Consider the following 16,044-nt stretch of genomic DNA (forward strand, 5'->3'; position numbering starts at 1 on the left):
ACACTTAGAGGGCATAAATTCAAATGTTGTTAAAAATTCTAATTATAAACATAAAAAGAAGTAATAAAAGAGAGAAAATTTAACCATTTTTATATGACTTCATCATAAAATATACTATGCAGACCACTTATTACAAACCATCTCGCTGTTATGTTTTAATATCTCAATTCAGTTGCTTTTCCTTCACTAAACTACCCAATATATAAAAAATACTAATTGTCCAATTTCAAAAAATAAAAAAATGTGGACAAATAAACGTGCTTAGTTTTCCACTAATATATAACAAATTTGTTCCATGTTAAGAATTATTTCAGATTGATTGATGACATTATAAAGGAAATTTCACTTACCATACATGCAAATTAAACTAAAATAAAAAGAGGGTGGACATATTCTATTGTTAACTTGTAAAAAGTTCTTTCCATCTTTTATTTATGGTCAAAGATGGGGAAAAGAAAGCAGTGTTGATAAAAGGGTATTATTTGTCTAATGTAAAATGTGTACATAGTATTAACTAAGCAGTCATGCAAATATCCATCCCATTATTGTAACTACATCGAGACATTATTTTATGCTCTTCCCTACGTGTATAGCACCGTCTCCAATGACAAAAGGCAGGGCACTTTTTCCCACCAAATTCATTGACAATGCAAGAATTGGTTGTATCCAAGTTTCTCTATGAAATTAGACAAAAGACAACCCACCAAAACCAGTCACTTCATATCAAAAAACATACACTGGTTCTTCCTTTGACAATAAACTTTCAGCCCTTTTGAGGTGCTTTTCTATAAGTGCGTTTTCCTTTTTATTCCAAGTGACCAAACTCACTGTGTTTTCTTCTTCAATCTTCCCGGACGTTGGTAGCATCGCCTAGTGGAGGGGTCATGGGGGTAACACTATAAATACATGGTACAAAAATTAATTAATATTTTTTACACTCTCAAATTTATCAGCAAATTATGTAACAATATGTTTTTCTTTAATGGATTATGTAACAATTTGTTGAAACCACCAACAAGTGGATTGGGTCTTAGATTCGAATATGTATATAAAAAGATATGATAAAAGAAAGAAAAATTATTAAAAATGATCAGTTAAACTTTTTAGTAAAAATTAGTCTTTGTCAAAGCCTATAAATTTTTGGTACCTATGTTTTTTTTTTTCTGGATAAAAGTAAATACAAGAGAATTTATAACAACTTATACATATTATTTAACCAATTGAACTATACCTCCTACTTCTATACACCTATGTTAAAACTTCTTTGTATAAAATACTTTACTAATTAAGCACATCCCTTTAATCGTTATAACATTATAATTCTTTTGACAAATCTGACCAATAATTAGACTAAATACTTTCAAGATTAGGTAGTGAAGTTATTACCAATTATTACTAGTCAGTTTCACCTCTGACTGTAATAGGAGGATCGGGCCAAGTAGTCCAATTGGTAGGTAAAATTTGTTTGTGTTTAGTATAAAATAAATTTACCTTTATTCAATGAAGTCGAGGGCAAAAAGAAGGAAAATAAAAATGACTTGATCAATCTTCAAGGATACTACACTTTTACCATTTAAACCAAATGATAGTAAATGATTTGTGAGATGCATCACATGGGAGTTTGCTCTTGGAATGGCATAGAAAAGAAATCAAGTGCACGAGTGGATGGAACTGTGTGCATTATGTAAGTCCATTTGTCCAACAAACTGGCATCTTAATCACCACTCTGTATTTTGTCACTATGTTCCATTCTAAACGGTGAAGGTCTTGGCTTTTAGACACTGCTACAAGATAAAGGGAAAAACCAAACTGATGTGCTTCTTTTAATGCAATGCATAAAGCCAACCAGCACAAAAGCTTCAGAGTTGGTGTGCCTTTAAACATGCATGCAATACATTTGCATCATTGTTGATAGCATAATCTGCGATACACATATCTCAGTTTGCCTCCATGTTTCTTGTCATATCATTCTTTTCTAATCCCTAAGTTTTACTTTGAAATACATTCTACAAAAGCTATGACATGATTTTCCTCCTTTTAATGAAATGCAAAAACCACAACAACTTTTTCAAAGGCTTCCAAAAAGGTGGGTTGGTTAGTCATGTGAGAGTGAGAATAGTCAAAAAATAAAAAAAAAGGGTCTTATGAGCTTCACAGATTGTTTGTCAACAGCAGTATAGCACAAATATACCCTTGTTCTTGTCTTTGTAACATAGACCATAGTGGTTGAAAATAACATTTACCAGAGGTATATAAAAAAGGACAATGTGTTTTTGGAATTGAAATAGATATTAACTGAGAGGCTGTTTGGATTTTGAACCACCAAACTTGGTTCAGCTTTCCAAAAGCTTGTCTGTGTGAGAAGTCTCATTCCATCAGAGTGGAGATTCTGCTAATTGTAAGCGCAGCTATGCTTTAAAATTAATGTATTTTGGATGTATCTTTCTATTTTGACAATGTCACATTTATGAAACGTTGTCAATATCTGGTCCTGGTGTCTGCACTCTGCAGCATTTAATGGTCTTTTGGTGCATTCATTGACAGTGTTTAAGCCAATTCTGACACTAACATGCATGAAACAAAATGGCGCGATTCTGGTTTCAAGCAATTCAAGTTCATGGATCCAACCGTTTCAATTTCAAGTCGCAAGTGCCCCAACAGGTTTTTTTGCAGACACAATTCGTGTCCTACTTTCAACATTTTCTATTCTCTTTCTAGGATTTGTCTCTCTTTCTCATTTGAGCAACTTTTAGTCTTTCTAAACCAAATATATTGAAGAAAGAGTGGCAGTGACACACATCATCATAATCATCTTCTTCTTATTCTCCAGTATATTCACTTTTGAACCAAATAATGGTTCTTCAAGTTATCCATAATTTTTGCTGCTTCAGATTTATGTTACTAAATATAGGTAATCTTACTTTGTTTCACAAGATCATAACACTAGATTAACCTAACAGTTTATAGTTTCTAATATTGAATTTCACATTCCTGGAATACACATAATCATAAGTGAGTATTTTTTTCAAAAAACAAGGTTCAGTTTCATACTTGTTTCATCTACAATGCCAAAATTGGTCCTATGAGGAAGTTTTTTGTAATAGTTTTGCAGGCTAACAATGTTAACTTTAATGATGTTATGTGCTTCATTCCCTATTTTTGACATTTTTGTTAATGTTTGGCAGTGACCCAATGAAAAGGAGAGTCATGGGAGATGGATTAGAGAGCATCAGTGAAGCTTCTTGTCGGCCTGAAGTGGTATTTCTCCATCCCGCTCTCTCAGACCGCCTTTACCTTCTTGCTGCATATTTCTGAGCATTTTCGTTTGATTTATTAGCCCAGATTTTAGTATTCTCATAAAAAAATGAGTTTCAGATCATAGAAGCAAATACTCTCTTAGTAATTTTCTCTTTCTTTATATCACAAAAGGAGCTGGGGGAACTAAAGCAAAACATTGAATCCAAGAAGAGGCAATATCATAATATGGATCTTCAAAGTTCTTTGACTCAAGAGGTACAGTTCGTAGTAGTAAGCTTATGACTAGAGTCGTTTTTGAGTGGACGTTTCTAGTAACCTTAACAGGTAGCCATGCCAAGGAGGGTAGTATTGGAGGCAAGGATTAGAAGTGTCCTAGTTATACATGGCTTAGATAAGCCTTGAGCAAAAAAATTCAGTATTCATTTTATTTATTTGCATTTGGTTGATAGCTTTTCATAATATATAGTTTTTGTATCTCTTAAGATTTTTCAGCTTCAAAAACGGTTACAGCAACAATTTGTGATACGACGTGCATTAGAGAAAGCATGTTATGTGCCTTTTTCACAGGATGCTACAATAGAAAATTCAATACCCAAGGTACAGTTACATGGAAGTTCAGTTTTATTCTCAATTGAAATTTTTGGATCTTGCTTCTGACTATCCATTATATACATCTCTTATGTAATTTTAGGCTGCAAAGGAACTGATTAAGGAAATTGGAATATTAGAATTAGAAGTTGTGTATTTGGAACAATACTTACTCTCTTTGTATCGGAAAAGATTTGATCAACAAATTTCAACTCTATCAACCAAGGAAAGAAGATTGGAATTAGCTTCAGACACTAAACAAGGAACATCTGCAGTGCCTGGCAATGATGCTATCTCTGACAAAGAAATTTCAGTTGTGCACTGTAGTAATGTCATTTCACCCAGAAATTCATCTGGGTTTAAGCTTAAGGAATTCAATAACCAGTTGGAAGCCGAAACTGGTTTAGACTCTAGTATTCATCGATGTCACTCTGCACTATCTCAACGAACAACATGCTCAATTGAAGCATCTCCTGGGAACATTGAGACTAAAGCTGCGATTGACTCTTACCATTCTCTACCATTATCCATGTTAGAGGTAAAGTATAATGAAAACCAGAAAATTGGTTACATCCTTTTATTTCTTATGCATGCCTCTCTAATATCTGGCTTCCAAATTTTATTTCACCAGCAAGCTCAGTGTGCTAAATCCAGTTCAACCAGCCTGGCAGAGCATCTTGGGAGTAGCTATGTTGATAATGTTCCAGAAACACCAAATTGGCTTTCTGAGGAGATGATTAAGTGTATATCAGCTATATATTGTGAACTTACAGAGCCTACTTCACTTGGTCATAAAAATGCTTCATCCCCTATTTCATTCCCATCTTCTGGTAACGAGTTATCTTCACAGAGTCAGGGTAGTAAGTGGGGATCACAATGGAAGAAGCATTCATCCTTCAATTTAAACTCCACTAACCCTTTCCATGTCAGAGGGTCCAAAGAATTTAGTGGAACTTATTGCTCAATGATAAGGATACAACAATTATGCACAGATAGCCAGAAATTAAAAGAAATTGAGTACATGCTACGAAGATTTAGGTGAGCCATCTTACAGTGCATATTCTTTTCTTATCTTGTTTTATTAAAATTCATTAGTTTCCTTTTAAATGATCTGTTAGTTGGATGAAGAAACTATGATGAAAATTGAAGTTATCAAAAGTAGTATAATGCACGACAATGTGTGTGGTATACCAATTTGGTTAGATGATTTCTTTTGTGTGATGGAATAACTTCATATCCTACTTTCTAGCAGGTCACTTGTTTCTCGGCTGGAAGATGTTAATCCTAGAAATATGAAGCATGAAGAAAAGCTTGCCTTTTGGATTAACGTGCACAATTCCTTGGCAATGCATGTAAAATTTCTAAATCTCTAATCTTCTTTATCTCATGCACGGTATTGCTCCAAATCAGTGAACCAATCGTATCATGTTGTTGTCTGTCCTCCACAGGCCTTATTAATTTATGGAATTTCAGCCAACAATGTTAAAAGAATGTCTTCGGTACTGAAGGTAAGTTTCTCATCCATAAAACTCCATGGAATTAACTGATATGTATGAATTTTTACTAAAATAAGCTAGGATATTTCAGGCCGCATATAACATTGGGGGACATACTATAAGTGTAGACCTGATACAGAACTTCATTCTGGGATGCAGATTGCCTCGCCCAGGACAGGTAAATATGATTTCCAGAAACTTCCAAGAAGACTGCATATTTCATTTACTTATTAAACAAACTAGTTTAGCATTGATCAAATCCTGTTGACCATCTTAACATTGTATTGCACCTTTCTTTTTCTTCTAGTGGTTGCGGTTGTGGTTTCCTTCAATGACAAAACCAAAGGTTAGAGATGCAAGAAAAGGATATGCCATACATCGTCCAGAGCCTTTATTACTATTTGCTCTTTGCTCAGGAAGCCATTCTGATCCTGCGGTAGACTTCTGGTCTTTCTACACTTATTTCATAATCATATTTGACTATGTAGAAGGATATGTACAAACCTACATATTTTGTTCTATTTAGCTCTTCTCCGGGTAACTCAAGGAAACAGAAAATCCTACCTCTAAAGATGTATATTACTTGAAGCATTGACAATAGGTCTGAATATAAATGTTTTGAACAAGCGAAAGTTTTCAACAATAGATATGACTTAAGATTCTTACATTTATACAGTTCCAGCCTTCTTAGATTAAGGTTATAAATAATAGATATGACTCTATACTTGACATATGTGTAGCTTTCCACAGACCCCTGCCCTAAAGCAATCCTTTTACTGGTCATTTTCACATAATCTCACCTGATCTTGGTTGTAACCTTCTCAGGTACGTTTGTACACATCCAAGCGAGTCTTTGAGGAGCTACAATGTGCCAAGGAGGAATACATTCAGTCTACCATCACCATAAGCAAGGAACAGAAAATAGTTCTTCCAAAGATGGTTGATTCCTTTGCAAAAACTTCAGGTCTAGGAGCATCTGATTTGATGGAGATGGTTAAGCCTTATCTACCCGATTCTCAAAGGAAGAGCATTCAAGAGTTTCAATCAAAGACAAGCTGGAAAAGCATTGAATTAACCCCTCATAACTTCACTTTCCATTACTTGATTTCAACGGAACTAGCTTGGTAATGGCTTGCCTTGGTAGAAATCATGCATGTGTTTGGGTAGAATAATTGTATGTCTCCACCCATATCTATCCAAGACTTACATTTGATGGTAAGCACAGTTGTAATGTCAAGAAGGAAATGTGTCTGGCTCAAAGCATAACTGGTGAATAATAATTGTCTACCTTATATCTATGAAAATATTAAACTCAGAATGGCAACACTAAGGTGAGAGTCGGTAGCAGAGAAAGATGTATGTCGAATAGCAAGCAACAGTCTGGAAATTTTGGGAGCCTGGACTACATAATTTTTGCTGTATAATTCTATCTTAAGGTCCTTGTGTTTAAGTATTTTACTATAGCTATATTTTTTTCTTTCAATTTATGGATGTATATTCTTAATTCTTTTCCTCAGCATCTGCTTTGTCTGATGGATCAATCCCGAACACTTTTTCACAGTGTCTGCTCAGTAGAAATCATTATTGCCACCTATCAATACTAAGAAACACATTCTTGTGGCCTTATGGTCATACAGCATGAAAGGTGGCGAGAGATTAGAGAATCATTGAAAAAAAAAATCATTTACTCCAAAATTTTCTCAAATTTTAATTGTTCCTATAAGTTTTAGTTATCTAGATAGAACATAGTTTCTTCGTTTTCTTTATGGAGAGAAATTAATGAATTTCAATCTAAATTAAAATTTAAATCACATTACGGATGACATTATAAACCGACTAAAGTGATAGATTACTGAACTACCAAGAAATTCAGAAGGACACATGCTAATTCAGAAATCCTTCAGAGAAACACTTAACATGTAGGAGCAGCAAAACTACACAAGGTGTTGTTGCATGTCATGATCTCCATGGGTCCTTTTATCCACAAACTGCTTGTCCTTCCCTTCAAGGATCCACCTCTGCCTTGACAAGGTTGATGGTATCTGAACTTTATACCTACAGAATGTCTTTACAGCAACAGCAGCTCAAGAAGAGTAGCAAACCAGAAGCAAAAACATTGCAAGAGTCAACAACCAACTACAGATGCAATCAAGGAGCTGACTTTCTCCTAGCTCCTCACATGATTGAAAACCAAACTAAAGCATAAGAATTCAGGAACTGTTCCTATGATGCCATTCGTGCGCTTCAGATCACCATAGTAGAACCAGCATGATTAAGGGTGGAATGACCACGAACTTTCATAATAACTGAGTGTTAATCTTCCTTTATGTTCCATGTCACCAAATATGAGACACTGTTGGTCTTGTTACTCGTGTAGATTGTAGAACACCAACTTCTCTGTCTTGAATAACTGCCTTCACAGAATCTTTCATCTACCAAACCAAAACTCAACTTCAACAGGAATAAGCACTCCCCATATGTATCTCCATAAAACTTTGTGTTAAGATTACATATTATTCTGTTATTTATGATTAGATAGTAATTAGTGATTTAGTCCTTATTACTCATTATTAGATTGATCCTATTTACTCATTATAAATGAAGGCTTAGTGTGATCATTCTTGACACACAACATTACAGAAATAACACTGTTATATGGTATCAGAGTTAAGGTTATTCTTGACACAGAAATAACGAGATTGTTCGGGACCTTTCTGCTTTGACCGTCTTTCGGCGGCCGTTTCTCCTTTCCCGACAACTTTTCCGTCAACCACCGGCAGCCCACTCTGCTTGTCGTCTTACTTTCGGCGACCTATTTCCACATTTTGGTGGACCTTTCTACTTGTCTCCCGTCTTCCGTTGACATGTTTCCACATTCAAGTGGACTTTTAAGCTCGTTGTCCCTCTTTCCGGCGATTTTTCTCCTTTTCCGGTGCATTTTCGGCATCCACCGCTGTTTGACGCCCTTTTCGTCTGGTGATCCCATCACCAGCATCGCCACCCATTGATTTACACGATGGTGGTGACGGCATCCTCATCGGAGCTTCGACGCTCTCACGTGCCTTCCTTTGCGCGCCAAATAGCATTTGAGCGCCCATTCTGGCGTGCCCGACAATATCTTTGGTGTCCGTTTCCGGTTTCAGGCTCCCTGAGCTAAGGCGCACAAAGCTCAGTTAGTTTCGGGCCATTCCAGGACTGTTTTGTTTGTTGTGCCTTATTTGTTTTGGTCGCGTTTCGTGTTTCTGTTTTGCTTTTATCGTGGTTTTTGCTCTGTTCTCTTTTGGCAGACTTCCCAACACATTTTTGTTGGACCTCACGTTCGACCATTTTTGCTTATCCCAGAAGATCATCATGCTCTATACACGCAGACGATGCATCTTTAGCGAACAACCTTTAATTTCTATCAGATTTGACCACATTTGTAACAAGCTCTATACATATTATTTTGTTATTTATGATTAGATAATAATTAATGATTTAGTCCTTATTACTCATTATTAGATTGATCTCATATAATCAATATTAATCCTATTTGCTCATTATAAATAAGAATTTAATGTGATCATCTTTTACCCACAACATTACATTAAATAACAATGTTATAGTTTGCATCGTGATAGTTGATTTATAGGTCATTTTGCCAACTAGTGGTTGTGTTGATCTTTACTGCGTTTGCCAAGAAATACCGTGATAGGATAGGATGCAACAATATCAGATAAATTAACACGGGTTCAATTATTAATTTGTGAATACCTTGAGAAATTTACAGCAAAAACATACTGGACCATTAGGCTATAAAAATGCATACCTATGTATCTGTATGTATTTAAAGAGGACATGTCATATAGCTGGCAAATATATCATCATCCTTTCAATGCCTAAATTTGGGTAGTAAGATGATGAGTTGAACTAGGTGGGTGTAAAGCGAAGGAATCTTTGCCTCTAAAATCTGTCTTACATCTCTTCGAAATACACTTTAATGAAAAAAATAGTCTTCCAAACATTTTTGTTGCAGGACTATTATTCCCATTGACTATAAATCCAATTGCTTGCCGCAATAGTATCGGTGGTGGATCTAGGACCCAGAACTAGTGAAGGCAATTTATTTTTAAAAATAGTAGTGATTATAACCATCGTGATTTTAAATCATGGTCGTGGTTACAATTTGGCAATTGCAGTTACAATTTCGTTGCAATTCTTGATATTGTGGGAAAATATGATTGACACGGCTACAATTGCATTTGTGATGCGGTTACCGTAAGTCTAAAAAGATTTACATTGTGTCCACAATTGTGGTTGTGGACCACAGTTAAAAATCATAATTATCATACACATGAAATATGCAGTTGAATAAAGCGTAAAAGTAACTAGTGAGCTTAAAATAGAACAAAACACAAGACAAACTATCCAATAAAAAACAAAATTTGACAATGGCTGAAAAATTGGGGGTAGCGGGCCCAGATTATGAAGATAGGAGATGGCAAAAAATAACCACACTAATATATACATGTATTTTTCTCAAGGTCAGGAGGTGCATTTGCATCCCCTCAATCCTATGTAGGTCTGCCTATGATAGTATCTATAAGCATGCTGCATTGAATGGTGGTCTTATGATCCCTATATGGTAGAGCATCCAATTTTAGTGGCATTGGCTAGTTAACCATCAAAATATATCCTCAACATCACCCTGAATTTCATAAAGTTGCTTCTGTTCTGTGAAAAATAAATACAGTTTCCCATTCAAGCATGTCAAAGTTGAATATATTGCATCTGCTTTTGAATGAGACCTATCACCAGAAGTAAATACATTTAAACCATTTTCCACATATATACAGCTGCAACCAGCAAGCTTCTTAGCCTCGTATCCTCTCATTTTCTTTCTTATTCTTCCCATCTCGTCCCATTTCCCTTTGGCAGCATAGACATTGGCCAACTGCACATATCTAGATCCGTTATCTGCCTCAACTTTTAATAGTTCCTCGTCTGCCTGTTTGACAAGTGCTGCATCGCTGGACATCTGGCAAGCATTAAGAAATGCTCCCCAGATTGTAGCATCTATCTGTAAGGGAATCTTCCTCATGAATTCTACTGCCTTTTCTAGTTGATTAGCCTTTCCATACATATCAACCACACATGCATAGTGGTAAATCTCATGCAATATGTTGTAATCTTGTTCCATGGAAATAAAAAAATTGCTCTCCTAGTTCTACTAATCCATGGCGTCGACAAGCTGATAAAAGTGCAACAAAAGTGACTTCGTCAGGCTTGACACTTTTATTCAACATTTCCTGAAAAAGCTGAATTGCTTTATTTTCCAAACCATGATGAGCATAACCAGCTATCATGACATTATATAAGATTGCATCTCTATCACTACCAGTAACAAGTCAGAAGATTTTCTTGGCATATGCAACATTCCCACATTTTGAGTACATATCTACCAAAGCACTCAGTAATTTCTTATCCACCTTAAATCTCATTCTCAAGATGTAAGCACGAATTTGCTTTCCCAAACTAAGATCAGCTTGCATTGCACAGGCACCAAGCACACTGATAATGATCATTGCATCAGGAACTAGTGCTTCTTTAGTTCTACACTCTCTGAAAAGTTTGAAGACTGCCTCACATTGTTGTGATTTGACATAGCCAGAACATAAAGCTGTCCACACAACCGAGTTTCTTTCCAACAGTGAATCAAAAAGCCTTTGGGCTTCTGTCATGTTACCTTGAGATGAGTAGGCTGCAATCAACGACACAACTGCAAATGAACATTTAATCCCAATTTTTGCATAGACTAACTCTGCATATCTGATATTCCCGCACTTAGAGTAGAAGTCAACAATGCTACGTTGCTACTGCTAATAAATTGATTTGAACTGTAACCCTTTTTCAACACCCAAGCAAGGACAGACTTGCCAAGTTTTAAACATTTTAGAGCAGAGCAGGCACTCAAAACACTTGCTAAAGTGTGTTCATTGAAACCAATACCATTTTCAATCATCTCAACAAACACGGTAAGTGATTTCTCCATATAGCCATTCTGGGCGTATCCTGCAATCAATGTGTTCCAAGACACAGTATCATTTAATTCAGGATTTTTCAGAAATACATTTAAGGCCATGCCCATCTTTCCTTCCCTACAACATTGCATTCTTTGAAACCAAGTCCACCATCTCATCCCAACCCCCAAATAAACTGTATGCTTCTTGAAAGGAGCCACATTTGGAGTACATGTCTATGAGAGAACTCAAAGCAAACTTAAATCATTTGCAGTTTTCACCATATACGAATGCATCTGCTTTCCATAACACAGCACACGTAGTTTGGCAGCAAGGTTAAGCATGGCTGTGAGAGTGAACTAATCAATACCAATTGTCTCATGAGCAGACTGCATTCTAGTAAACAAATCAAGTGCCTCAGGCTCATACCCACCAGAACCAACATAAGCCGACAACATGGAATTATAAGAAACCAAATCTCATTGAGAGGCAGAGTCAAAAAGGGCTCGTGCTTGAGTCAAGTTGTGTGCTTTTATGTAAGCCATGATTATGGCATTCCAAGAGAATACATTTGGGTGGGGAATTTCATCGAACAGTTTGTTGGCCTCTTGGAGAAGGCCATGGTTGAAATAAAGGTGAATGAGTTGATTACAAGTGAAAATACTTGATACCAAACCAGATTTTATTGCTTGAACATGGTCACGGTATACCATAGCATCTTTCACTCTCAGGGACCTAATTGCCATTGCCACTGGCTATTGCTTTTGAAAATGTAAGTATTGCTTGTTTGTTCCTTCTAGGACCAAAATAAAAAGGCTAACACCATTCAAAAATTTTGGACAAACAAAAATATTTAATTTATCTAAAACATCAAGACATTGAATATATGTCATGATGCTCTAGGCTTGCTTTGTATTTTAATTCACGCTCCTTTATGCATGCATATATATCAAAAGAAATGGGAATAAAGATGCACGTGAACTTGTGTGACTTTCTCATTTGGTTCCCTTATCGGAAGCATCTCTTCCTTGTCAAAAAAAGCTTCTTAAGTACAACAATAATTCATGATTACAACTCAGATTATGATGGGATTCATCAAAATAGATAAAATTAATTGTCATGAATTTAATTGTTAAAATAAAAAAAATCAATATTTATTTTATTTTATTTTATACTTGTATATTTCACAAGTTCTCAAATATTTAAACATAACATACATACATAATTATTATTTGTTTCTTATACATAATTTTTATTTATTTATTTTCTAACATATGTCATCTTTTGTGGAACCAAAGGGGTGAATATTGTTTAATAGATCAACTTACCACCAAACTATTTTGATTAATTATTATATTTATGACACAATTTACATATTTCATTTGATGTTACTTACATCAATTCGTGCAATTCAATTACTGATTTACTTGTTTGATGATTAATGATCCATCAATCCAATATCTTAACCAAATCAACAATTGATTTAATTTTTATAACTTTGGCAAAATATATTCTCTTGTTATGAGATATAGATTAGTGACTATTCATTTAAAGAGTTAACTTCTTCAATAATTTTTTTTATCTATATGGACGATCGAATTTTTAATTATATGCTTAAAAAATACTATTATGTATTAAGCATAACATATCATGTCGGCGGAGGGCATTGAAACTTTGATAACAAAGAACTAACTCCTTCTACTACAATAATTCCATTGTAAAAATCAATCTTTTGAAATATAAAACAAGACAAATATATGCTTAAAAATGTAATTTATATTCATTAATCATTAGGTCCCATGAGCCACCAATTTATTTTTCTCACCATCATATTAATATGAAATTCTTTCTTTTGAAAAGAGTGACACATTTTTATTAAGGACCCTAAATACACACAAAATAGATATTTTTTTTCCAACACAATTTATTTTATACCTAATAATCAACCATCAAATTACAAATATTGAATTAGTTAATTAAAGGATATAAATTAGTTTCACTTATGTCAACCGTTATCCATAAATCACCACACATACATGAATTAATTAGCTCAAAATTATTTGATCTTAATCAATAATTTTAATTTCAAATACGGTTTATACAAAAACCTACCGTCCCATAATAAAGAACAGAAGAAAAATCAAATAGTAGTAGTATTTTGTGGAAATGATAAAATGTGTCCATATTATTTGTCTGTTTGGGAAGTTTGACAAAACACATAATGCTTGAAGAGAGTAGATTTTCTTTCTGTTTGGGAGCACCACAGTCACTAAATCAGAATCCCCACCCACCACTGGGTCAGCGATAGAGGAAGCAGAGAGGGGTATATTTTGGCGGGTTTCTATTTCATATCAAACTTTTCCCTTTAGGGTTAGAATAGAACCCAACAAAAGAAAGAAAAAAAAAAACATAGAGAGAGAGAGAGAGGAATCAATGGAAGAGGAAGGCATAGGGTTAGTGTTGGCGAGAGCCACAGAACTTCGTTTGAAAATCAGCAACTGCATCCAAAGAGCCACCTCTAATGGCCCCTCGCCGCACGCCGATGACGACGACGATGAAGCCACCGAACGCCTTCTCAACATTTGCGATGCCCTTGAAGCCTTGGAGACCCAGCTCTCTTCCTTGCAGGTACACTCATTTCAAAATTAGGGTTTTTTTATTCGGGGCTTTTTAGTGATTGGGAATTTTAGGGTGTCGTAGGTTGTCTTTACTTTAGATAAGGTTTTATGGTTGATTACTTGATTTGCTGCTGCTTCTGCTTCAGTGAGTAACATTGAGATTTGGGTTGTTGTTTTGGTGTCTCAAAGACAGTTATAATTATTTTTTTGTCGCTTACTTTCTTCCAAGTGTGAATATTTCTGTTATTATGATGCTTGCTTCGGTTCATTCTTGTCACTTAATACTAATACACTTCATGTGGTAATGAAACTAGCTACACTAGCTGGGATATGTTCATGCTCGATAATTAGGCTGTGATTAGCTGCCACCATAGTTTTTGCAGTCAAGAATATTTTAAAAGTTGTAAGGTGTGAGAAAATGTTTTTTTTTTTTCTTCTGTTTTCACTTTTAATTACAGAAATACTATGTTACTTACATTTCATGTTTTTTTTTTTGTAAGTTTTTACACTAGTGAAAATAACTTTTTATTGTTTTAATAGTTTTCCATACAAATTGCATAAGATGCTTGATTAGATTATTGTGAAAACTTGGTGTATACACTTTGCTTTCTTACAAGTACATGGTTCCGTTGTACATTTACATTCTAAATGAATGGTTTCCTCATTCTTGACCTAGCAAATCCACAATGTGAAGTGAAATTCGACTCATAGGAACTAGTGATCAATATGCCAATGCCTTCAGTCTTTCACACCCTTTGCTACTTTGTACCACTACAAGAATATGATTTTGTTTATTAGTACTATGAGGTTAGTAGCATTGAACTTGTGTTAGTGCTGTTAAGATGATTTTTAAAGTTTTTCTGATTTATTGTTATGCTTTGCCAGGAGAAAATAATAAAAATGTGAATAAGATAATAGTTTGGGAATCATATATATTATGTGCAATTTTCAGGTTCTGCAACAACAACAGCAGTATGAAAGAGAAATTGCCTTGGCTGAAATTGAAAGCAGTCGCAAAATGTTAATTGACAAGCTCAGGGAGTACAAAGGTAAGGAATTAGAAGTGATAAATGAAGCTTCCACTTTTGCTAGTGAAACAGTGGAGCCCAACAATGATCTATTACTTCCACCGTATCCTAGCCACCCTCCATACTCTGTGTCTATGGACAAGGAATATCTCTCACAGATCCCTTCTGTGAACAAGTCTGGTCGCAATGGGTTAATCACGCTTGACCCAATGATTGAGGTGAGCAATAGTCTCAGTGAAAAAGAGCAAAATCATGTTGAAAATGGGGCTAAAAATTCGAGAAAAGGATTGGGATTTTTTATAACTTCTGCAGCCAAAACAATGCTCACGGTAGTTGGCGTGGTATCAATATTAAGTTTGTCTGGTTTTGTGCCTAAGTTAGGCACTCGTTTCAGTGTGCAAGGCTGGTGTCACAGAGTAGAAAATGAGAGATCGACAACTAAAAATGGGGGTGAGAGATCAAATATTCAGTGTCCACCAGGGAGAATTCTGGTGTGGGAAAATGGGGAAGCTCGATGCCAAGTGAAAGAGAGAGTTGAAATTCCATTTTCAGCTGTTGCTGCTACACCTGATATAAACTATGGTTGTGGTTGACAATAGCACTGGTTCTACGTATTGTATATCTTTCACTCACTTTTCCCTTTTTTTTTTTTACTTTGTTCTACCTTTTGTCAATATGCTATTTAAAATATTATAGTCAGTGGCTGATTGTCTTGATTTTGGTAAGTGCTGCAGTTGATCCTTTATTTTGAAAATGGGAGAAATTTTGAACTGAGGCCCCACTTATACTTAGAAAAATATGCTCTCGATTACCGATTATTTGTTTGGACGTTTCTACCTCCAGCATTAAGGGTATGATATTTTGCTCTTGATGTTTTTACCTGAAGCACTATTTTTGAAGTTATGGCAAGGCATTAATGCTGTGCATCATCGTTTGATGGGAGTACATGTAGGTTATCTTGGGTTGGGGCGTTTTGCACCCAAAGATTAGGTATTCAAAACCTTTAACTCGTTCTCCTCTCTTTCCTTGATGTGTTTGATGAGTGTCACATGCTCGT

At 35.2% G+C, this 16,044-nt stretch overlaps 2 protein-coding genes and 1 pseudogene across 6 annotated transcripts; 2 read left to right on the top strand and 1 right to left on the bottom strand.

Moving 5' to 3' along the window:
- Window positions 1–1,579: 1,579 nt before the first annotated feature.
- LOC114379135 lies at window positions 1,580–7,022 on the top strand. Of its 5 annotated transcripts, none has more exons than XM_028337726.1 (12): window positions 1,580–1,684; window positions 2,545–2,661; window positions 3,186–3,258; window positions 3,430–3,513; window positions 3,742–3,855; window positions 3,950–4,384; window positions 4,478–4,884; window positions 5,099–5,198; window positions 5,295–5,354; window positions 5,434–5,520; window positions 5,650–5,778; window positions 6,168–7,022. In XM_028337726.1, the coding sequence occupies exons 2-12, from the start codon at window positions 2,570–2,572 to the stop codon at window positions 6,468–6,470; spliced, it is 1,884 nt and encodes a 627-aa protein (XP_028193527.1). In that variant the 5' UTR covers window positions 1,580–1,684; window positions 2,545–2,569; the 3' UTR covers window positions 6,471–7,022. The 5 variants fall into 5 exon arrangements, with proteins under 5 accessions (XP_028193527.1, XP_028193528.1, XP_028193526.1 ...); XM_028337725.1 differs by lacking the exon at window positions 1,580–1,684 and adding an exon at window positions 1,723–2,398; XM_028337729.1 differs by lacking the exon at window positions 1,580–1,684 and adding an exon at window positions 2,831–2,911 and having other exon boundaries at window positions 2,593–2,661.
- Window positions 7,023–9,723: 2,701 nt separating this feature from the next.
- LOC114379688 lies at window positions 9,724–12,224 on the bottom strand (annotated as a pseudogene).
- A 1,314-nt stretch (window positions 12,225–13,538) lies between these two features.
- LOC114378153 (plastid division protein PDV2-like) lies at window positions 13,539–15,757 on the top strand. Its single transcript, XM_028336694.1, has 2 exons — window positions 13,539–13,969; window positions 14,912–15,757. The coding sequence occupies exons 1-2, from the start codon at window positions 13,775–13,777 to the stop codon at window positions 15,578–15,580; spliced, it is 864 nt and encodes a 287-aa protein (XP_028192495.1). The 5' UTR covers window positions 13,539–13,774; the 3' UTR covers window positions 15,581–15,757.
- The last annotated feature ends 287 nt before the right edge of the window (window positions 15,758–16,044 follow it).

Source organism: Glycine soja, chromosome 12 (genome assembly GCF_004193775.1).
Source record: "Glycine soja cultivar W05 chromosome 12, ASM419377v2, whole genome shotgun sequence".
Lineage (NCBI taxonomy): Eukaryota > Viridiplantae > Streptophyta > Magnoliopsida > Fabales > Fabaceae > Glycine > Glycine soja.

Coding starts and splice junctions, on each gene's coding strand:
- LOC114379135 (XM_028337726.1), top strand. CDS start 2,570: ATGCATGAAACAAAATGGCGCGATTCTGGTTTCAAGCAATTCAAGTTC. Junction 5,199..5,294: donor ACAATTCCTTGGCAATGCAT/GTAAAATTTCTA, acceptor TGTCCTCCACAG/GCCTTATTAATTTATGGAAT. Junction 5,779..6,167: donor GAAGCCATTCTGATCCTGCG/GTAGACTTCTGG, acceptor TAACCTTCTCAG/GTACGTTTGTACACATCCAA.
- LOC114378153 (XM_028336694.1), top strand. CDS start 13,775: ATGGAAGAGGAAGGCATAGGGTTAGTGTTGGCGAGAGCCACAGAACTT. Junction 13,970..14,911: donor CCCAGCTCTCTTCCTTGCAG/GTACACTCATTT, acceptor TGCAATTTTCAG/GTTCTGCAACAACAACAGCA.